General features: G+C 45.5%; 2 protein-coding genes across 5 annotated transcripts in view; one reads left to right on the top strand and one right to left on the bottom strand.

The window, feature by feature from the left end:
• Positions 1-19297, bottom strand: part of nkain4 (sodium/potassium transporting ATPase interacting 4) — a 46441-nt gene extending 27144 nt beyond the window's left edge. For 3 of the 4 annotated variants that reach the window (XM_076984319.1, XM_076984318.1, XM_076984320.1), the window contains exons 1-2: positions 18923-19297; positions 6062-6199 (exon numbers count right to left, since the gene is read on the bottom strand). In XM_076984319.1, coding sequence (XP_076840434.1) covers positions 6062-6199; positions 18923-18976 — 192 coding nt within the window. In that variant the 5' untranslated portion in view covers positions 18977-19297. The remainder of the gene's footprint in view (positions 1-6061; positions 6200-18922) is intronic. The other variant, XM_076984316.1, reaches the window with a different exon arrangement.
• Positions 19298-21998: 2701 nt separating this feature from the next.
• Positions 21999-23419, top strand: part of LOC143485021 (uncharacterized) — a 35701-nt gene continuing 34280 nt past the window's right edge. The window contains exon 1 of the mRNA XM_076984142.1: positions 21999-22282. The gene's annotated coding sequence lies outside the window, so the exon portion shown is untranslated. The remainder of the gene's footprint in view (positions 22283-23419) is intronic.

Raw genomic sequence — 23419 nt, 5'->3', positions numbered from 1 at the left:
GGGATCAACGTCTGTCTCGATTTGATCTCGGGATCAACGTCTGTCTCGATTTTATCACCTGTGGAACACTGACTGAATATCTGTGCATATGTGTGAATTCAGAACAGTTTAAACCAATAACAGTAGCAGAAACCTGCACAAGCAATCAGTAGCAAAAATCATTTGACAATATGAGACTGTATAACCACTGCATTCCCCTGTATCCAAGAGAAACCGTTGCACTTAACTAGAGAAAGGTTCATGTCCAGGTTTTATTGTCATGCCTGCGTTGCTTAAAAAGCATAATTTGACACATATTGACATGCTTGGGTGAAAGTGTACATTTAGACAAATGACTGTTGTCTCCAGAAATGGTGATACATATTATTGTGTTGCAAATTGAGTTAAGATGCATCACGGGAACATACTACTGTAAATATTCAAATCAATGAGCTTTTCTTTTTTTTTACTGAACTCACAACAGAAATTTAAATTGAGTAGACACAGGTACCCGTGTTGACATTTTAAACACGTTCTCCGTGTTCCTTTGACTTGAAACCATAACTATCAAACTAACCCTTGCCTTCTTCACAAACTCTCTCTACTGGAGAACAGGCCACACAGTCCAGAGCTTCACCTACATCCGCCTCCGTCTTCACCTACATCCGCCTCCGTCTTCACCTACATCCGCCTCCGTCTTCACCTACATCCACCTTCGTCTTCACCTACATCCGCCTCCGTCTTCACCTACATCCACCTCCGTCTTCACCTACATCCGCCTCCGTCTTCACCTACATCCGCCTCCGTCTTCACCTACATCCACCTCCGTCTTCACCTACATCAGCCTCCGTCTTCACCTACATCCGCCTCCGTCTTCACCTACATCCACCTCCGTCTTCACCTACATCTACCTCCGTCTTCACCTACATCCGCCTCCGTCTTCACCTACATCCGCCTCCGTCTTCACCTACATCCACCTCCGTCTTCACCTACATCCGCCTCCGTCTTCACCTACATCCGCCTCCGTCTTCACCTACATCCACCTCCGTCTTCACCTACATCCGCCTCCGTCTTCACCTACATCCGCCTCCGTCTTCACCTACATCCGCCTCCGTCTTCACCTACATCAGCCTCCGTCTTCACCTACATCCGCCTCCGTCTTCACCTACATCCACCTCCGTCTTCACCTACATCCGCCTCCGTCTTCACCTACATCCGCCTCCGTCTTCACCTACATCCACCTCCGTCTTCACCTACATCTGCCTCCGTCTTCACCTACATCCGCCTCCATCTTCACCTACATCCGCCTCCGTCTTCACCTACATCCACCTCCGTCTTCACCTACATCCGCCTCCGTCTTCACCTACATCAGCCTCCGTCTTCACCTACATCCGCCTCCGTCTTCACCTACATCCACCTCCGTCTTCACCTACATCTACCTCCGTCTTCTTTGCCACAACGTCACATTAACAGCAAACAGAGCAGCTCACCTATTTATCAGTAGAAATGCATCCTGGAAGAAAACCCATTACCTTGGTGTTACTAACATCGTTTCTATTGTATTCTGTTTATGATTAAATAAACTCGAAGCCATTTAAAGGCAATGTAAAGAGTAATCATTTATTTAAGATCTTTACTGCTGTCAGTTATTGAATTGTGATATTCTACAAAATTGTGTATTTGCCCAGAGCTATTGGTAAAAATATTAAGTAAAGATTAAATTATTTTTGTTATATTTGCACAAAGATGTTAATAGATAGAATGATTCTTTTTAATCTGTGGAAGTACATAGTTTAACATGGTAGATAGAGGTTAAGGAATAATTAGCTGGGAATATCCCTCTACTGTACAGATGGGATCGGGGGAGGTTCTGTAGCTTACTCAGCTGTTTACACTGCCATCATACAAAACCAGTGGTGACTGGACTACTGTATATAATATGACACCCAGGTTCACACTTCCGTTCTGTTTTCTGCTCCTGTTTCACACACAGGACACTGAAAAACATGAATCTGAAACATAGCCAAATTATTGAATTTTAACGCAAATCTGGGTTATCAAATCTTGATGACTGCAGACAGGCACAGCAGAGGAGGAGATGTCACCCTGAGGTCTATTACCAGGAAAGTGTTACTGAGTGGTCACTGTTTATATACACAGCCCTGGCCCATCAAGAGGCTTCGTTCTGCACTTTTTTAAAGCTGGTCGTTTCACAGCATCTCCCCTTCAACATGAACCCGCGCCGGTTCCCGCCTTTTCTGTCAACCGCCCAGCACAGTATAAAAGGGCCGTAAAAAGCCATTCAGATGCTAATTCAAATAGGCACGTCTCCCTGTGAAGAGCAGGTCAGCTCATATCTAGTGTGGTCGAAGCCTTCGGAAGAATTCAAGAAAACTGAAAGGAGTGGGGGGTGGGGGGGACTTTTTCTTCATCATCTTCCCTTCAAGGTTATAATCTTAGTAACCTGCCTTTAAATGATGACTGAGGAGCACTGAGGAGCATCTTCGCGTTAAACGCTCCATTGTATTGTATAACGCTCCAAAGAATATAGGAGGAAAGTGTCCATGGAGAAAGTCCTTTCATGCTCTCTCATACAAATTACTGCTAGCTTGATCTTTCGGGGCCTCGACACTTCAAAATGCCAAAGGCCATCTTCACAGAAGCATTCAATAAAATGTCCTCCAAGGAAAGAGGATCTATGAATATTTTTCTTTCATATTTCACAGAAAAATTTAAATAAACTTAGGTCCTCCTTGCTATAAGCAGTGAGCAGTAAAAGGTTTTGTACTACATAATAATCATTTCAAGGGGGTGAGTGAAGTAGTAGGATTTCTCTGTTGGGTACCTGAGGTAAAAACCTTGTGCACATGTGGACTGAGGTGTCACTGAGTTTGGCTTTCTCGTTTCTCACGTCTGAATGGGGGAATGAGACATCGATTTCTCTTTGTAGTCAGACATATGAACTCATAAAAAAACAGCAATTACCCCAATTAAAGACATCAGATCAAGGTGTTTACATGACTTTCGATGTTGTTGGATTATGAACTACTCAACAAAGCATTAAGCCTGCATGTCAAGGCCTTGTGTAACTATAAGGCTGAATAGGTCACTTTGCATCTACGCAGGAATGGGAAGAGGCTTCGGTTTCGCCTGACAATGAAGTGTAGCCTAAGGTGCACAAGACTTCCACCTCTCGGTAAGATGAACTAAGATTAGGCTAACGTCTTTGGGGGAAAAGCTGAACTCTAGACGCCATGATTCATGCACTGTGTAGTGGATCTGCAGCGAGTCACATTCAGCTAAATGGCCAGGGAAGTGAAGCGTGAGCTCCTGGCATGCCAGGACAAGGCTCCCTGGAGATTCCCAGGAGTATCAGAGCTCCGAAGTCGCCTGTCTCTTCACATTTCCCCTCAACGTCGTTACTGTCCTCCTCCTCTTCGTCTTTGTCTTTTCCCCGGCTCTCATAACACAAGCTCAATATATTCATATATGTAGTTTCTGCTGGGCTACTCACTCATACTCGCTTATATCAGGAAATCATATCACATCCTGTCCTTCAGTAACTTCACTGGCTTCCAATTACAACATGTGTTCAAGTCAAAATACAAAAAAGCTCTTAGATTTACCCCTCACTACCTAGGAGATCTTCCAGTCCCCTATGCACCAGTCTGCTGGCTAAGATCTTTTCGTTCACACCTTCTTGCCATCCCTCATACAAAACCCTCTACATTTGGAACTAGATCCTTGCGTGTCAATGCTTTCATATGTGAATGCATTACCTCAAACTGCAGCTGTTTAAATAGTTTTGATGTTTTTACTCAAGCAGTTTTTACATTTCTTTTTAATATTGCTTAATAGCTTTTTTATTGTAAAGCATCCCTGAATTCTTGAAAAGTGCTCTATTAAAACATTATTAGTGTTATAATAATCGGACACTTTACCCCAGTGGTTTTGTGTTTTTTTTCTGTTTGATTTAACATTACATTCCAGTCCGTCCACTTTATTCAGCACGGCAGCCATGTTGATGCAGGATCATGCACCTTATCTCTGAGAAGAGGGACTCAGACATTTTATGTCCAATCACTGTAAAGAAAATTATCATCTAAAATGTGCCTCAGAGTGAAACGGCTAAAAATAGCAACCCCTCTGCTTCCATTAAAGTGAAAGCTGTGGAAAGGTAATTGGATGTGGACTGAAGTAGGAATCAGACTCAACTCAGGAGGGACAGGAGTGAACGGAACTTTTTCACTAGTACTAGTAGGGAAGGGGTGAGTTGAGGTCAGTACATGATCAGTCAGTAGGTAGGGGTGAGTCGAGGTCAGTACATGGATCAGTCAGTATGGTAGGGGTGAGTCGAGGTCAGTACATGGATCAGTCAGTAGGGTAGGGGTGAGTCAAGGTCAGTACATGGATCAGTCAGTAGGGTAGGGGTGAGTCGATGTCAGTACATGGATCAGTCAGTAGGGTAGGGGTGAGTCGAGGTCAGTACATGGATCAGTCAGTAGGGTAGGGGTGAGTCAAGGTCAGTACATGAATCAGTCAGTAAGGTAGGGGTGAGTTGAGGTCAGTACATGGATTAGACAGTAGGTTAGGGGTGAGTTGAGGTCAGTACATGGATCAGTCAGTAGGGTAGGGGTGAGTCGATGTCAGTACATGGATCAGTCAGTAGGGTAGGGGTGAGTCGAGGTCAGTACATGGATCAGTCAGTAGGGTAGGGGTGAGTCAAGGTCAGTACATGAATCAGTCAGTAAGGTAGGGGTGAGTTGAGGTCAGTACATGGATCAGTCAGTAGGTTAGGGGTGAGTTGAGGTCAGTACATGGATCAGTCAGTAGGGTAGGGGTGAGTCGATGTCAGTACATGGATCAGTCAGTAGGTAGGGGTGAGTCGAGGTCAGTACATGGATCAGTCAGTAGGGTAGGGGTGAGTCAAGGTCAGTACATGAATCAGTCAGTAAGGTAGGGGTGAGTCGAGGTCAGTACATGGATCAGTCAGTAAGGTAGGGGTGAGTCGAGGTCAGTACATGGATCAGTCAGTATGGTAGGGGTGAGTTGGGATCAGTACATGGATCAGTCAGTAGGTAGGGGTGAGTCGAGGTCAGTACATGGATCAGTCAGTAGGGTAGGGGTGAGTTGAGGTCAGTACATGGATCAGTCAGTAAGGTAGGGGTGAGTCGAGGTCAGTACGTGGATCAGTCAGTATGGTAGGGGTGAGTCGAGGTCAGTACATGGATCAGTCAGTAAGGTAGGGGTGACTTGAGGTCAGTACATGGATCAGTCAGTAAGGTAGGGGTGAGTTGGGACCAGTACATGATCAGTCAGTAGGTAGGGGTGAGTCGAGGTCAGTACATGGATCAGTCAGTATGGTAGGGGTGAGTCGAGGTCAGTACATGGATCAGTCAGTATGGTAGGGGTGAGTTGGGATGAGTACATGGATCAGTCAGTATGGTAGGGGTGAGTTGGGATCAGTACATGGATCAGTCAGTATGGTAGGGGTGAGTTGGGATGAGTACATGGATCAGTCAGTAAGGTAGGGGTGAGTCGAGGTCAGTACATGGATCAGTCAGTAGGGTAGGGGTGAGTCGAGGTCAGTACATGGATCAGTCAGTAGGGTAGGGGTGAGTCGAGGTCAGTACATGGATCAGTCAGTAGGGTAGGGGTGAGTCGAGGTCAGTACATGGATCAGTCAGTAAGGTAGGGGTGAGTCGAGGTCAGTACATGGATCAGTCAGTATGGTAGGGGTGAGTCAAGGTTAGTACATAGATCAGTCAGTACGGAAGGGGTGAGTCGATGTCAGTACATGGATCAGTCAATAGGGTAGGGGTGAGTCGAGGTCAGTACATGAATCAGTCAGTAGGTTAGGTTGAGCTACTGAAAGCTACTCGAGGCATTTTCAAACACATCATTCACATTCAGCTAACATCTAGTAGATTTAAAATGAACATGAGAACATGCTTCACTTTAGAAAACACTTCACAGCATGAAATCATCCCTCGTAGGTACAGGAAAGTCATTAACCAAAAGAGCTACAGCTAATGCAGTGGTCAAAATCAACAACAAGAAAAATATAGAAATGGCTACTCACCACCACAATGTAGCGTGGTCGGTACTGGATGGTCCCGAAAAGGCCCAGGATGACGACGATGATGTGGAAGAAGTTGGCCAAGATAGGAGCCCACTGGTAACCCAGGAAATCAAACACCTGCCTCTCCAGAGCCACCATCTAGGGAATAACACGAGAGACACTTAGACTGAGCAGCATGCTGTCTTGGCACTGCCCAGTTTCTTTGGGCTCTGGTCTGTTGTCCTGCAGCCCAGCACTCCAAAGGGACAGGTTGGACCACCGGACCATGGAGTAAGACCTTCTTATGTTCTCCAAACAAATGATAGTCACAGGGCACAGCTTCTGAGCATGGGACAGGTGACACAAGGGGGTTGAAACATCAAACGCCATACAAACTAACCAACTTTATTCAATAGGGCACTTTTAAACAAGCAACTCCAAGCGAACAAGCACGTCCTTTTATTGCAGTGGCTTTCTTGTTGCTGGAGGAATCAGCACTGGAATAAAGGGAAAAAAAGGAAACCCAGCCTGTGAAATTTCACCTGTTTGCACCACATCAGTAGCATCCTACTGGGGCGCCAGGCAATTTTCGCCTTCCATCGTGCGAGACTACATTTGCATAGAACTCGATTAACATGGTGGCCCTTTGTACCCGAACCAAGAGCGGCATATACCTCCCTCCTCCTCCTCCTCCTGCGCTGCTTCTCCTGCGGGAGCCGTGAGAGAGGGCGGCATAATGAGGAGCAAGCATGTGCCGGGCAACCGAGGGAGAGACGGGGGTGACGGCTGCATGCTGAGGGATGATGGATGTTTGGCTGTTCGGGTGGGGGCGGGTGGTGGGTGTGTCTGGAGGAGACGCTAACAGGCTGAACAGGCATTAATAGATATATTAATGTTATGGACAGCACAGGCTAATAAAAAGAGTCACTTTGATTGATACCTGATCAAATACATCTTGATAACGCGTGGAGAACCAGCACAGGATTTACCAAGAGCCACTTTCATTAGCTCACTAGTAGTACAAACAGAAAACAGACTGACAACAGGCTGAATAGCGAAAACCAACCAAGTTGATTATCTCTGACATCAGTTACAGGCAATTGGTCTCGAGACCGGTGATTGCCTTCATAGCTGCCTTCAGTTGTAACAGCCAATCCAAACACTGAAATCACAACTTCACGCTCTAAGAGCCACACAACCTCAGGACATGTATGCCCAATACATCCATATACAGTCCCTCAAATCGTGGTTCATTAAAAGAACCAGTGCAATTGGAGACCTGTCCTCATACAAGCCGCCTGAACAAACCCGAACCAATCAGGACAGAGCTTCTGGTCCCAGCACCTTGGGCGTGCTGCATCCTAACCCGGCCACGCCATGTGACATGCTGCGACTTAGCATCTGGGCTTGATTGGACCGGAGAGCCTAGGAAGGGTAGCGAGGGATCCTCCGTCCCAGTTGACCCAATGTCGGCTTAAAGATAAAAGGGAGTGGGAGGAGCAGATAGGAGAGAGGAGCAGGAGGAGCAGAGGAGGACAGGGCTAAACTAGCTGACCTGACAATGGAAGCAGAGGAAAGATAAAGGGTGCAGACCTTGTCTGGATCGTCCATAAAGCAGAGTGGAAGATAAAGTTTCTCTGACCCAGAAACACACACAAGGTTTGCAGAGATACCACTAACTCAGGTCTGAAGATAAGCTTGGCCTACAGACTATACATACACACACACATACACACTACATTCCCACACACACATACACACAGGTCGGACGAGCACTGTGAAAGTCATTAGGAAGATTAATCTCCATCCATGCGGCCCAATCAGTCACACCGCGTGACCGCTCCAGCTGTCACCCCACAATGGAACCGGGCTGACAAATAACTAGGGCGAGAGTTTTTACTTTCTATGCAATACACAGGAGCTCTGTCCTCTCGTGACATCAGATCAACAATTAATCTTGGCAGGGGAACCTGTAAATCTCTGCAGTTTTAAGACAGGGAAACCTGAACCCAAGACCTGCGGGCATGCACACACGGAAGCCCGCAAGGCCAAGGGACAGCCTGTAAAGCCAAGGGACTGCCCACAAGGCCAAGGGACAGCCCGCAAGGCCAAGGGACAGCCCGTAAAGCCAAGGGACTGCCCGCAAAGCCAAGGGACAGCCCGCAAAGCCAAGGGACAGCCCGCAAGGCCATGGGACTGCCCGCTAGGCCAAGGGACAGCCCGCAAGGCCATGGGACTGCCCGCTAGGCCAAGGGACAGCCCGCAAGGCCAAGGGACAGCCCGCAAGCTAACGTAGTCGTGAGCAAGCCTGTCCGGGGAAAGCCGAGCGCGACAATCCTACCGATGAATCACTCTTGGAGACGGCAGTGCGGCGCTTAAACACGCCTGTGTTTAGGACCGAGCTCCAGCGTCTCCGGGCACTTAGATGAGCGCGAGAGCAATCAAACGCCGTAGACCGCTGACTGACGATAGTACTTACTCGCTAATGGCCCTCTTACTGAAGCTAGGACGAACGGGAGATATGCCGTAATATCCCGTAATGGGATAACACCCGCCAGCGAGCAATAATAGAGCCGTAAATGGCTCGACATCACTACGCTCAGGCACAGGGAAATGCACCGGTTGGCCATATCTGTAAATTGGCCAGTGGGACTTTGTCAGGTGCTGAAATTTTACACGCCAGCATTAGGAATTCTACATAGCTTAGGTGTATGTGGATCAGAGCGTGTGGAGTTGTGCGGGGTTCAATGATGTGTGTGTGTGTGTGTGTGTCTTCACCCAGAACTTGAGTAGTTCACCCAGATATCACCACTTGATGACTGAGACATGAAAACGTGAAGCCAGACTGCACAGGTGGGCACAGAGGAGCAGAGGGAGAGACGACCCGTCTGCGTCAGCATAACTGCCTATGATTTCTAAACCCATAGACTGTATACTTCTCTCGTTCCTTATACATCACGACCTTTCAGGTGTGATGTCTCATAGCAAATGAGAATCTGGACTGTCCCTGGATGACTGACACTCCCTCCTCATTCCACATGTACTGCATTCTGCCCGTTACCAAAAGGAGGCAACAGACAGGACTACATACACAGACACATTTGGAGATATTAAAAGAAAAAAAACTTGTGGTCATGTTTCCAGTGTTGATCATTTTCTGTCTTTTTTTTTTCTGTTGATCATTTTCTGTAAGTCACTGTTGGTTCCGTTGCACGGATACACAACAAAACACAAGAGCTCTCCAATACCTGCAAGTTCTGCTGAGAACAAACTTTTCCTAATCACCGGCGTCTGTGCGGAGGGTCTTGAGGTCCAGCACGACACACGGCGTCTCTCGGGCCGAGGCTGAGAGACAAGAACAGCATGTGAAAGTGTCACGCACTTCACACACAGCTGGAACGGCAAAATGATCAAGACCGCGGAGACCTCCATTCTCTCCATCTAATCCTCCCTCCCCTACGCAACGCATGCGCACACACCCACACGCGCCCTAATACCTGAGGGACTCATTAACACATGCAGAGATAGCTGAGTGCTTTCAGACGCAGCGGAGTGATAGATTATAGTTTCCTGGCAGAGTAGTTCTATCTCCAGCTGATCAAATTCACTCCTGCTTCTAAATCACTCATTTCCCCTAGATTATCCTCCACTGCATGGCAATGCTGAATGGTTAATGCACCTTTCTGTCCCTGATTGATTGCCGTCATAAGACTGATCAAGTTGGGTGTCCTCGCCCTTCGTACTTATCTCCTTCCGCTGATCGCCACGGCCGAAAGCCGCAGCCCCGTATCAACACGTGGGATACTAAGGTTACGATGCAGGACGGCAGAAACAAGCGTCAGAGGGAGCGCTACTAAGGAAAATTGTATCAGCTGAGCTAAATGGGATTCGCCCCCGATAACGGACTCTGCTCTCTTTGTTGTAACCAAGCGACCATTCAGAAATGGTCAGAGAAGTCTGATTCTGACCTTGTGGAGTCGTTCATCTGGTCCTCACGAATGCCATGTTTATTTTAAAGTCTCCAAGAACCCAAAGATTTCTTTCCGATTGCTTAAGGCTAACATTAGACTCAGGAGACGGAGTAGCGGTATGTGGCTATATAACAAGTCCATGGAAAGGCCCTGAGAACTAAAAAATACATGAACCTTTTGTGTGAATGAATGAACACATAAGTGAGGCTTCACGGAATCTTTTCCTACCACAGGAATTCCCTCAGTCTTTACAAGACAAAAGACAGTTGACGGTAATGCAGCAGGACACTTTCAGAGTGCCTAGAATAAACCAGCACAGATACACACCAAAGGACGGCGTGTAATGAAACGAACATACACACCAAGAGACGGAATAAGGGACAATGTGAATGTGGTGCGGACAATGAGCCAAGACACACACCACCTGAGTGGGGGGGGGGGGGGGGGGGGGGGGGGGCACAGAAACAAAATAGACACGCGTGTGTAACAAAAGGACAGAATGTAAATAAACAGCCATGTGGACGGCGTCACCGACTGACGGAGGCTGCAGGCGGGGGAGGGCATCATCATGGACGCCAACGTGACTCCCACAGAAGACCAACGATGTTGGTACGTCAGGCTGGTAAAAAACATTACAAGCCTCATGGAGTTAGAGGTGAACGAAGATGGAAGTGAAAGTGCAGGGTGCTCGGGGCTGATCTCCACCCAATAGCCCACAGACTCCACCTTTCCTGTGAGCAATGAGCAGCACGAATGTCATTTCTATTGCCTCGAAATGCATTTAGACATGCCCACTATTCGTGTCTTCACTGCCTTTCTGACTTAGAAGCTGTTGAGTTCTCTCAGCCTCAGATCTAGAGGATCAACAAACATGTGTACACACACACACACACACACACACACACACACACACACACACACACACACACACACTCCCCTATGACAGTTCTCTCCTGCTGACAGATAGGGTGAGGCTTCCTGATCATGACCCGTACAGTCACCCAGCCATCACTCCATCTCTCCCTCAATCTCTCCCTCCATCTCTCCCTCCATCTCTCCCTCAACCTCTCCCTCCATTTTTCCTGCAGCCCACGAGTCCAGTGAGGGTTCACACCCTCTTCATTCCATCCAGTCCTCACTGATAAAGACATGACCTTGGCCTAACTACACACACACACACACACACACACCAAAACACAAGATCAACATTCACTGTTTCCAGGACCGTTTCGTCCATTTAGTCTCTCTACTCTCTCTCCTGTTCCTCCACTTAAGTCTTTCTACTCTCCCTCTCTCCTGTCCTTCTTCAGTCGGAAGTGAACATCAGGATGCCGACTGCAGGCCACACCCACACGCCCAGCACACAAGCGCATAGCTCACCACACGTCACACGCGCAGTCATGCACGATTCTCTTAGAGCAACAACGCGGAGACGAGGTGTTTGTTTGTCCCTCATGTTTGCTCTTTTGTTCATGAGATCATCTCAGAATAACTGATGGGGGTGCGTTGTAGTCTGGCAGCAAAGCTTTCCAAACGATGATTCGGTTTCCTCGGAGTGACACCGATATGCAGCAGTTGTCTCCATTGATCCACATTGTCAGTATACGTTACTTCTGATTTCATCACTATGGGGACTAGTAGCTGTTTCACACCCGTTTCTCTAGTAGATCTTGCCTCCGCACTGTCAATTAGACCATCAGCTGCAGAGCTCAGAGACGGACTCTCAACGGAGCTGACATAACCGGGCTGGGATCAGGAATGGGCACGGGAAACCCTCACAGTCGTGAGCCTATGGAAAGGTGCTGAAAAATTACTGAATGTGAAAGGGGTGATGGAAACCCCAGAAACGATAAGCTGCTAGCTATATAACCTCAGAAAAGCACTGAGGTGTCTCCTGACCAAAGAATCAGCTACTGCTGTGGTTTTATTATCCATTTATAATAAGTGTCATATATAATAAGTATCTCAACAGCATCCCTCGTGCTAAAACCACTGTACTCTGTCTTGGTTTGTCATACGAAGCTATTAGCTGCTTCAGATACAGGCTAATCAGAGCCATTCATTAACCGGTTGACTGCAGCCCAGCTCGTAAAATAAAGGAGTATTGACTATGGTTAAATGTTTGCTGCAGGGACAGCGTGGTTCAATACGCTGCCACAGGGTTAGATGTCGACTTTCACGCTGTCACACTGTTGCTAATTTTCAGCAAATTCCATAGAATGTTCGATGGAGTACATGAACACACAGCTATTGCAAAATCAATGCACCATGAACTCAGGGTGCATAACAAGTACATGTCACAGAAACATGCACGCACACACACACACACACACACACACACACACACACACACACACACACACACACACACACACACACACACACACACACGCACAGCATTGCACAACCATTTTTCTGGGGACTTCCTATGACTTGCATACTGTGGTTGCTAAATAGCAATGTTAATGTCCAACTTCAGAACCTGACAAAAAATACCCAGGGTGTTTTTCTCTTTTCAAATAAAAGCCCAATGAAAAACGCAAAAGGCAAAAAAAAGAGAGAAAACAAACACTTATATTTTCTCTTCTGGGATCAGCCAAGCATTTTCTTTATCATCATGAGAACAATTGGTCCCAACAAAAAACTAGCTATATCTATGATTTCAAACACACCAACTCTACATCACACAGAGGGCAAAGAGAGAGAGGAAGGGGCCTCATTAATGTAGAATTTTACAGCAAAGATATTAAACCTTAACAGCTTGCAGGCACAAAATGGAAATGGTGTCATATCAGGCAGAGAATGAATGGAGCCACAGGAAACGGGCCAGTATGAATGTTGAGACCACAACTGAGACATAGCTGAGACTAACCTAGTGCATGCCAGAGAGCAGTCTGGATTCAGTAAGCAGGTGACCTTGAGGTCATCAGGCCAAAATCGATAATGACCCGAACAAGCTGGAATAATAACTCCCGCTCTGCGTCACGCCGCTCAGCAGGACGCCGAGGGCCTTCCAGCATCAACACCCCCCAGCATCAACCCCCCCCCCCCCCCCCCCCCCCCCCATCAAACACTTCTCAATGGGGCTTTCTCTTTTTTGGGCTTTCTTATGGATTTATGACACTGAAGGAGAGCGGCGTCCCAGTGTTGCTTTACAGCTGAGCAGTCCGTAGCTCATAGGAAAGACAAACATAAACTATTCTACTTCCTGTCTCCCACCCTCTCTCTCCTGACCCAAGTTAATGCACTTCCTGTACCAGGATCCCCCGTCTACACAGGAGACGTGCACCCCCTTTATGTTGCATGCATTACTCCACAATTCAGGGTGGGGGTGAGCATTGGGGGGGTTACCGTTGTAATGTCCCTGCGGACAGTGTGCCTTGGAAAGCGCTTACGGGGTGAGGTACTTTTGGGGCCACATTCATAACTGGTCCTGGACAGGGGAAACCGAGGACAGCTGGGGACCCTCAGCCTCTAATAGCTCCTGGCTCCGATGCTGAATTACACGCTGCAATCAATAATTCAAACCTACGAACAGTTTCTTTCTGCCACACTGTGCAGAGGCAGGGTGGGTGTGCAGCACTGACAGAGAGTCAGAGACGGTGAGAAAGAGGGAGACACACACACAGAGGCAGAGTGAGAGAGATGCAGACAGAGTGTGAGACAGTGAGAGAGGTAGAGAGGGACAGAGTGAGTGTGAGAGACAGTGTGTGTGTGTGAGAGAGAGGGGGCGAGAGAGATTGAGAGTGAAAGAAAGAGAGAGAGAGAGACTGGCACAGGTAGGGCTCCAGAGATTAGGATGCCACCACTCCATCAAGGGTTCCTCTAGTCTTGTTCGGCTCATGGTGGCCTTCGCATTCTGTGTATCGATCTGGGGGGTAATAATGCTACTGTCTGACACAGGGTTGGGCTTTACTGGTCTGTGTCTATGCTCAAAATCAACAGAGACATCCAACAACCTTCTTCTGAGTAATCTTGTGGTGAATTAGGCCTTAATGTTATGCTGGCCTGATTCAGTGATCCCCAATGACCACAAGCTGTCAAACTGCTCTAAGCTTAGCTGACCACAATCCATTAGGGCCCATTAGAGAGGGAAGTCATAATGGTTAAAAACCTGGGTCTTGACCCAACTAAAATACAACGTTAAAATCTCCTAATTTGTGAGGTAATGTCTGACCTTTCTCTTCACAAGAGTCTCCGATGTGCCAAAACAAATCCTGTTTCACATGTTTGGATCACTGAGCCTTCGATCACCTTTTAGTTATTCAACGGAGCCACTACGGCTGTACGCCAAGCAAACACGACCAAACAGCACCAAGTCCAAACAACAAAATGTTCTCAACTCTGGAATGTTTCCAGAATATTCTCCCTCACTGAACGTTCACGTTCACCAGGTGCTTTGTCTGGCAATCTCACGCTTGTGGTGCGTTGCTGGGTCTCCCTTCTCTCGTTTTTACCCTCCAAACCTGCATCCTTTAGCTTTAGCTTCCAGCAGTAAAAAAGTTTTCCAAGGTAATCAACAGTGCCGCCTGTCAGCAGCAGGCGAAGCCCTCACAGTGAGGGGTGGGAGCCAATCAGGGCAGAGCAGTCTGAGGAAAGGCCATTAAAACCTCCTGCTAATGTGACCTTTAAAGAGGAGAGAAGGTGGAGAGGGGTGGGGGGGGGACTGTGTGAGAGCTGCAACTGCTCAAGTGATCCAGACATGTGCACCATCAAAGACCCAGGACAGTACAGCCGACGTCCAGACGTCCAAACGTCCAACTTGCTTAAAATATGCATTTGTTGAGGATGCGAAACAGGTCTCCAAACTGATAAGAGGTCAGCAGGTGAGAGGTGATAAAATGTCAGGTGACTGCTTCCCCCTGCCCGCTGGCCCTACAGAGCTCGGCTGGACTACTCCAGGGTCATTGCAAAGCAACATAACATCTGATCTTTCAGGGATTTGTGAATTGTGGGGAAATATGTTACGCTCAAATATTTCATGAACTGCTTCTTTTATTTTTCTTCGTTTGCCATGGTGCAATAGAAACAGATTTGCTGCAATTACAATCCTCCACAAACCCACATTCATGGACACCATTCATTTCAACTGTCCCACAGTTCTAACTGGTAGCAGAAGTGCCACATGGACGCAGGATGCACCGCTAACTCTGCCCGGAGTGACGCTCCTCTCAGCTGGACTCCTCATCACGCCAGCCATCCTCCATCACCTCCCCGCCAGCCTGGGCTCCTCTGAGTTATGAGCTGGCCGGGAACGCTGCCTAATCCTTTGCTCCTCCCCCCCACTCTTGAGGGAGGCAGCAAGGGTGTATGCTAGGATCCCTCTGGTCTCTGTTCATAAGCATTTTGTTCAGTTACACCAAATGACAGATATGACATAATAATGAAAATGTTATTATACAGAGTAAGCAGATGAAGATGTGTGTGTGTGAGAGAGAGAGAGAGAGAGAGAGAGAGAGAGAGAGAGATGGAGAGAGAAAGACAGAGAGAGAGTGAGCGAGAGAGAGGAGGAGGTAAGACTTTTCATAAATATTCATATGTTTGGATAAGGGATGCAGACTGGGGGTGGGTCTTGATGGATGTAGAGGGGTTGGATGTAGAGGAGCATGATCTGATTAAGAAAACAAAGCAGCAATCCCTAATTTCCCACCGTGGGATGCCGTACGCCAAAGAGCCCCGGTGTCTTCTCTGTTTTCTAAATAATATAACTAATTAGGACACATTAACCTTTGGAAGGATCTGCATCATTATAAGCACGCACAGCCACTCTGAGCTCTCCCATACACCCCAAACCCCCCACACCCCTCTGTAGTGGTACCTTCCAAGCAAATTAAAACACATGTCACCTCCGTCCCATCTCCAGATACCCCTCCCACCCTCCACACCTCCATAAAACCCCCACAAGGTTTATGAGGAGTGGCAATCTGGCCTCTCCACCCCCCAGTCTCCTCAGCAGAGTCAGTGTGTCTACGTCCCTGCGATCTGCCTCCCCTCAGGCGGTGTACCTCCACCTGCTTCTCTGTGGGGGGGAGGGTGGAAAACATACAAGACAGATGAGAGGTCATGTGACTAGGATTTTGAATTCAGAAGAACATTGTCTTTCCTAAGGAGAAAGCAGCACAGATGAATAAAAGGGCATTTGTTGGGTTTATGGGTTTCGTCTACATGCACCTGTGTGAAGAGTGTGAAAGAGGCACACTCTAAGTAGTTTTACCCACTAAGGCTTATTTACAAATGTTACAAATCTGAAAACCCGTGCACACAAATACACGATGTAATATAAGTGCTTGTGTAGGCATGGATGTGCCTGAGGAAGTCTAGTTCAGAAATGCAGACTTATTAGGCCACTATCCTATTAGAAAAGCAGGACAAAATTTGTAAATGTCCACAAAACAATCCAATGAATCCTCTTCATGGATAATGTGATTAACCACACAGCTGAAATCATTCCCCATGCTTTGTTGGTGAAACAGCAACCCAAGTAGCCCATTAACAGCACATAGAGAATTTTTAATCAATAAAACCTCATTATCTGGGTTTGGATGGATAATGTTAACAGGTCTGCTCTATTCACAAAGAAATGCCAAGATTTAATTATGCCAAATGAGAGTGGAAAAAAGTGAGAATAAGACAAAGGAGAGAGAGAGTGGGGGGGGGGGCGAGAGAAAGGAGAGAAAGAGAGAGAGGACAGGGGAATATTGTTTCTCGGAGTTGATTTCTTCTTAAAAGACAACTGGCTGATCTATTTTAATTAAGAAGTTTTGGCAGCTTAATTGTCTGGACAGTGCATCCTGAATGCCAGGAACCCAGCTTTAGGTGTCAGACATGAACTCTGCCTTCTGCAAAATTCAGTTAGAATAAAATGCACTGCAATAACCGGTTAGGCAGACACAAACCAACAGAAATTTAAAAATAAAGAAAAGAAAAGGAATATGTAAGCAGGCCATTAAATTCAATACACACCTTCAGACACAAGTCACCCTATACACTGCATTGTCTAATGAAGGAAGAAGGTAATAATTAATGTCTGTACTGTCAGATACACAAGAATGTGACCAGTACCAAAATACGTCACATCAGGACATAGCCGAATGTCTAAATAGCAAAAGATTTTAAATCGTTCAGGTCACTGGGTATATAACCATTTCTCCTCTATCAAGCATCTGAGCTGTGACTTGAAAAATGTGAAAAGTTCTTTTGGTAATTAGCAAACTGGCAATTAACGGTCAAACAAACGACAAGTTGATGTTTGCTTCATACTCATTTAAAAGCCAGATGTGTCCTAGTGCTCCAGCAGAAGCTCTAGCATGAAGATCACTCATCAAGAGCAAAACTTTTTAGGGAAGCTGTCGACAGCTTTATATGCTTTGAAACTCTCGTCTAAATGTGTGGAAGCACTGAGATGAAAAACAGGCGTCCCACAGGGGGTAAAGGGATACAGCGTAGAGGCTGAGTGAGTGTTTGAGTATGTGCGCCCACATCCCTGGCGGGGGGGAGGTGACCCTCCGGAGTGACCAGTCAGCCCCGAGTACGTGTCATTCCACATGCCCGGGTTCAATTCAAACAGGTGTGTGTTCAACTCTCTCAGAGTAGAGCTTTCCAGAAAGGGCAAGAAGACCTAGTCACCCATTAGCCAAACAGCCATCAACAATGTTCAGCATTTCATCAATACTTAACACACTCTGTATCCCTTCCTTGCTGAAATATGCAGACAACCAGGACTGACTTATTATTTATGACTAATTATGGGTCTGACTAGAAAGTTATCCAGTCAGATAGCAAAACATCTAAATGGTAACCCAAACAATTACAAGTTTCTCTCATCAAAATGGCATGAAGGCTTTTTGTACCTCGGGTGCATGATCTCGAAACTTTGCTCCCGACGAGCAACTGAGGGAGTGCTAAATGTGGAGTTTCGCTTTTTTCCCTTCTCCAGCGTGCACGAGCTAGTTCAGCACCGTGCTTTCTGTCAGGGCTAAACCGACTCACAGCAGCAACAATATCACAAAAAAAACAGAGGTGCCCCCAGAGGGAGGAGGTCTAAAGGATGTGTTTGTGGGTGTGTGTGTGTGTGTGTGTGTGCGTGCATACATGTGTCTGTGCGCACATATGTGCTGCTACAACACAACACAATGATGTTTCTAGCCCTATATGACAGGTGATAGCAGGAAGGATACAAAGAGGCGGCAGGGTTGTAGGTATCATGACACAGGAGGTGGAGACAAGAAACGACCTCACGCCCCCAAAACAATGCACAACGTAGCACAATAGATTTGCTTCTGTAAATGAACCAAGACTGTTCTGAGACTGTGTCTGTGGAAACATGTCCCACAATATAACTGGTTCTGCGTATCTTCAACGTTTTGATATTTTGCAATGTATCTTTCTATGCTGCACGAATGTTTATAATCATTATGTGCAAGTTCTCCTGTTAGGGTTTCAGCAGGCTCGTTACAGTCAACCAACACAGACACAATCAGTGATCACTTCTGGATTAGTGCACGAGCAGATTTCTTTCTTTCTTTAACTACAGAGCAAACAGACCGAGTTCCACGCACAGGAGTTTGTGCACCATGTGCAATAACTACCTCGCCACAACTCACTAATTTATTTACATTTCATAGCTTTTTCACTTCACAATATAGGATGCGGGGAAACCATCTATTTGGTGACTCGGTTGTTACTGAATCTACCACAAGTTAAAGCCCAAACAAGTATTTTCTACTACCTTACGACACTTGGGGCCAGTGTGGGTTAAGGGCTTGAACATATGGTCCACAGCCATGTAAACGTACTATTAGAAAAACACACTGGTAGTAAAACGCACATAGATATCGGAACTTGTCGTTGATAACGTTACCACACGTGTAGTGCATTTCTGTTTACTTGAGAAAATGCATGTTGAACTCACCAACTGGAAAGTGCAGATAAATATCAGCGTGCATCGTCCGCTGCAGCAGCCCATTGTAGCGACACAAGACCCGGCGCGGTGAGAAGGGCAGATACAACCGCCTGGAGACGAGCGAGCCTGTCAATGAAAACTCCTCACCACCACAACTAACTACCCGAAAACAGCGGGACACATCAGTCTCTGTCCGATGCAAAGTCATCCCTGGACTGCTGTTCCATGATTTCCCCCGGATACTGCTCAAAGAGGGTGGAGAGACGCGGACGAGCGGTGAGCTTTCGACCCCAGACGAAGTTGCAGGCGAGGTTCACGTGCGAAAGGAGCGGGGCGTCGGCGGGGCGGCACGCGCAGGGAGGACGAGGCAGATGCGCGCGCCGGTTGGGAGGGTGGTCTCTTTCAGTTCTTTGCATAGTTTAGACGATTATACGTCGCTAATTACTTTTTTGAGAAATGTGTTCTATAAAGAATTGTATATTCTCTGCCAATTATCTGCTAGGTCGACCAACTTCTTTTCAGAAGTTTGGCAACCTATCATAGTAATAAAGATTTGAGATCCACAAATTCATCTAATAGACATCTAATAGACATGTAATTGCACCATAATAAGATTATTATTATGAATAGCTTATGTTGATTTTTTGAAACTTGCATTGTTCTTTTAGAACTTGAATGGCGTCATATATTTTACACTGGTAGAGTATTAGCGTCATCTGGTGGTCTTTTTGGAGGATTTTCTAAAATTCACATCTGTTTAGATTTTGTTAAAACATTTTGTTTCACAATGTTTTGGCTCACCTTGTAAAGTACAACAATTTTTTTCATATATGATTTTGGGAAGTATTTACATTTTGTTATAAATTCTCAGAATATAACAAACAACCCTTTCCGTATAACTTTGTTATAGCCTACAACATTCCATGCATCAATATTTTATTTTAACGATAATCTAAATAATTGATGGCAAACTTCTGTAGCTGCTGGAACAAAGGTATTTTATCTCTGACAGTTTTTTTCTTGGCTGAGAGTTATGCTGTATATACATATCATATATGTTCTGAGATATTATGCTTTATTAATTCTGTGCAGGGCATCCATACACTGGTGTCATATAGAGAGTCACCATACACATAACACACCTGTCATGTTACAGTAAGGCTGTTCTCTCATGTTCCCCTTCTCTCAGTGCTCTGCAGGGTTCATTATGAAATGGGGGTTTGCTAAAGCAGTTCCTTCTTCAGAATGTTGTGATGAATCTTTAACAAGTAAGGTCTGCAATTCTTCAGCACATTTCACTTCTGATTATATCACACCACCTCTGTAACCCCCCCACCCACACCCACCCAAAATCTCCACTTCCTGCACACACGGACACACACACACACACACACACACACAAACACACACACACTCACACATGTACGCACACACTCGCACACATGTACACACACGCGCACACACACACACACACACACACACATAAAGAAACACATGCACACACACATGCACACACACACCCACATGCACACACACACACACACACATACACACACATTTACATACACGTACACAAACTCACACATGCACAACACACACATTCACATATGCACAACACACACACACACAAACACATGCACAGACACACAAACATACATGCACAGACACACATACACAAACACACACCCACAGACATTACAGATATACACATGCAAGCTTGGAGTGGGACACTGCTAAAAATAGCTGAATGATATTTTGGGTTCACAACTCCGATGCTAACAAAAATGCCTTTAGAAAAGTAACAGAGAGTAAACTACATAACAGAATCAAGTAAGCATTCACACTGAAACACAGAATTGCTAATAAGTATTATGACCTGAAAATGTGTTTGCGCGTGTGATGTGTAGCATAAGGACATTGGGAGTCTGTAGAAATGGGGCCAGATTAAGTGGTGCTTTTGAAAATAGCTAAATGGAACTTCCGTAGGTCTGGCTTTCAGTTCAGTTAATTTCATGCCATCCTCGCGATCTGATGAGAGAAAATGTATGTTCCACCACACCCAAACTTTTGGCCAAAATGGACCACGATGCATCTAAATCCCTTACAGTAATGCTAATGACAGCCGCATCAGGCCTGATTGAGAGTGGCATGCTGAAGATCCATATTACGAGTGATGAGCCACATTATGAATGAAGAACCATAGAGCCATATTACGAGTGAAGAGTCACATTATGAATGAAGAACCATAGAGCCATATTACGAGTGAAGAGCCATATGATGAGTTGAGAGCCATATTATAAATGAAGAGCCATATAGCCATATTATGAGTGAAGAGCCACATTATGAGTGAAGAGCCATATGATGAGTCGAGAGCCATATTATAAATGAAGAGCCATAGAGCCATATTATGAGTCAAGAGCCATATTACAAGTGATGAGCCATATGATGAGTTGAGAGCCATATTGTGAGTGAAGAGCCACATTATGAGTGAAGAACCATATGATGAGTCGAGAGCCATATTATAAATGAAGAGCTAAAGAGCCACATTATGAGTGAAGAGCCACGTTATGAGTGAACACATACATACACATGCACACACAGACCCTCACACTCTATCAGATCTCCAAAATGTACAAGTTACAATTTTCACATGGTTACAATTACAAAATAAAATCCTATTTACTTTCATTTCATAAGCTCATGCATTTCAAATATATTATTAATATATAGCGTATATATTACATTAGCGTATTAGCGTATATATTACATATATATATTAGTATAATATACGCTTTACAAATATATTTGATTTGATTTGATTTCACAATTATGAAATAAAACACATTTTTTCTCTATCTTAACGGTAGCGTCAGCTTTCATGATTTCATGATTTCACAATCATGAAATAAAACACATTTTTTTTCTCTATCTTAACGGTAGCGTCAGCTTCTAAACTCTGAATTAGCCTACTGAAGCTATTAGAAATGTTTGTAGCTTTGTCCGTTTGGTGGCGCTCTCCAGGTTTTTCCTGGCCGAGCGACGCTTCTCCGTCACATGGTTATCGCACCCAGCCGAACCACTCGAACAGGACTCGGAACAGGAGCGCACCAGCAGGCTACATCACGCAAGGCAAAAGTCAAAATTGTGTGGGCGGCACGGTACGAGTATTTACGCGCGATGAATTGACGGGAACATACCAGTAATCAGATGGTGCTCTCTTTGCACAGACGGAAAGGTTATGAAGTTGCATCTCTGTACGATACGATCGTAAGTGCCAAGCAATTGCAGTCCCATGAGAAGTAACGTAAAGAGCTCGCTGGCAACGGCAGGGATGCTGAGCGACGCATCGGTCCCGCTGGGTCTTTGAAGGCGAGTACAAGATCTTTCATAACTCATCTCTTCAAATGGGACAAGTGGTTGTGGAAATATGTGCTTCTACATTCATATCAAACTGCTGTATCCGTGGTGGGAAAATGTATAACTTTTAAACTGGAATGTATAACTTTCGAACTGAGAGTGGTCTGTCGTCTGTCTTAAAATGGTCTACAGTAGTTTTTGAGCGTTTGAGTAAAACATCGTTTTATAAAACATTTGAAGACTCATCAACATTTCAAACAAACACGCAAGCGAGAAGAGCGTTCGCATCGCATCTTCATCTTTAAAAAAAACGGGGTAATGTTCAATTCTATATATATATATATATATATATATATATATATATATATATATATATATATATATATATATATAATACACTAGATTTGAAGGTTGACACCTGACACACAGGTATAAATATGTATAAATAGCCATCCTGAAAACGATCCTGAAAGAATGCCTATGAATCTCCCGATCATTAGCTACTGACCTCACTCAGCGGGTGGGCCCTCTGTAATTACCGCCAGCCAATTAACTTTGTCTCAGATCTTTTTCTAGGCCCTATAGATGATCAAATTGATATAGTGTTTTCGTGTTGATGGGAGCTTTATTCATTTTCCTGTGTGGGTGTAGGGAATATCTAGGAATGAGGTAATGAACGACCACAGTGAAGGAAAATAAATTTAGGTAGTTAGCGTTGGTATTGTTGAATACGCTGTAATTGAATTCAGCTTGAGTCATTTTTTGCATTAATGTCTAGTGCTAATATGCAGATATGATTCTCTTAAGTGTGAACCTTTGGTCTTAAGTCCTACACATGAGAGATGCCAATTGAGTATGCAGTGTTAAAGTGAGTCTGAGCTTGAAGTTATTTCAGGCAGTACTTTAAAGCATTTCACATATTTCACTGAAATTGTTGACAATCTGACAGTGAATATGAGAAAATGAAGTTTCCCTGTGGACTGAGTTTACTGCGAGGCTGTGTGTGAAGATGCAACAGAATGAAACATGGGTAGTTCAGAAGTGACCATTCACCTTCATGTCCTTGTCTTTGTGCTGATGTAAGCACTTCACTCACAATATCAGGGCCATTACAAGACGCAGACGTTAAGATATAGACTCCCCCACATG

The sequence above is a fragment of the Brachyhypopomus gauderio genome, chromosome 21 (assembly GCF_052324685.1).
Source record: "Brachyhypopomus gauderio isolate BG-103 chromosome 21, BGAUD_0.2, whole genome shotgun sequence".
Classification (NCBI taxonomy): domain Eukaryota; kingdom Metazoa; phylum Chordata; class Actinopteri; order Gymnotiformes; family Hypopomidae; genus Brachyhypopomus; species Brachyhypopomus gauderio.
Note: the sequence above shows the minus strand (reverse complement) of the source record. Positions and strands in the feature narration are given on the sequence as shown.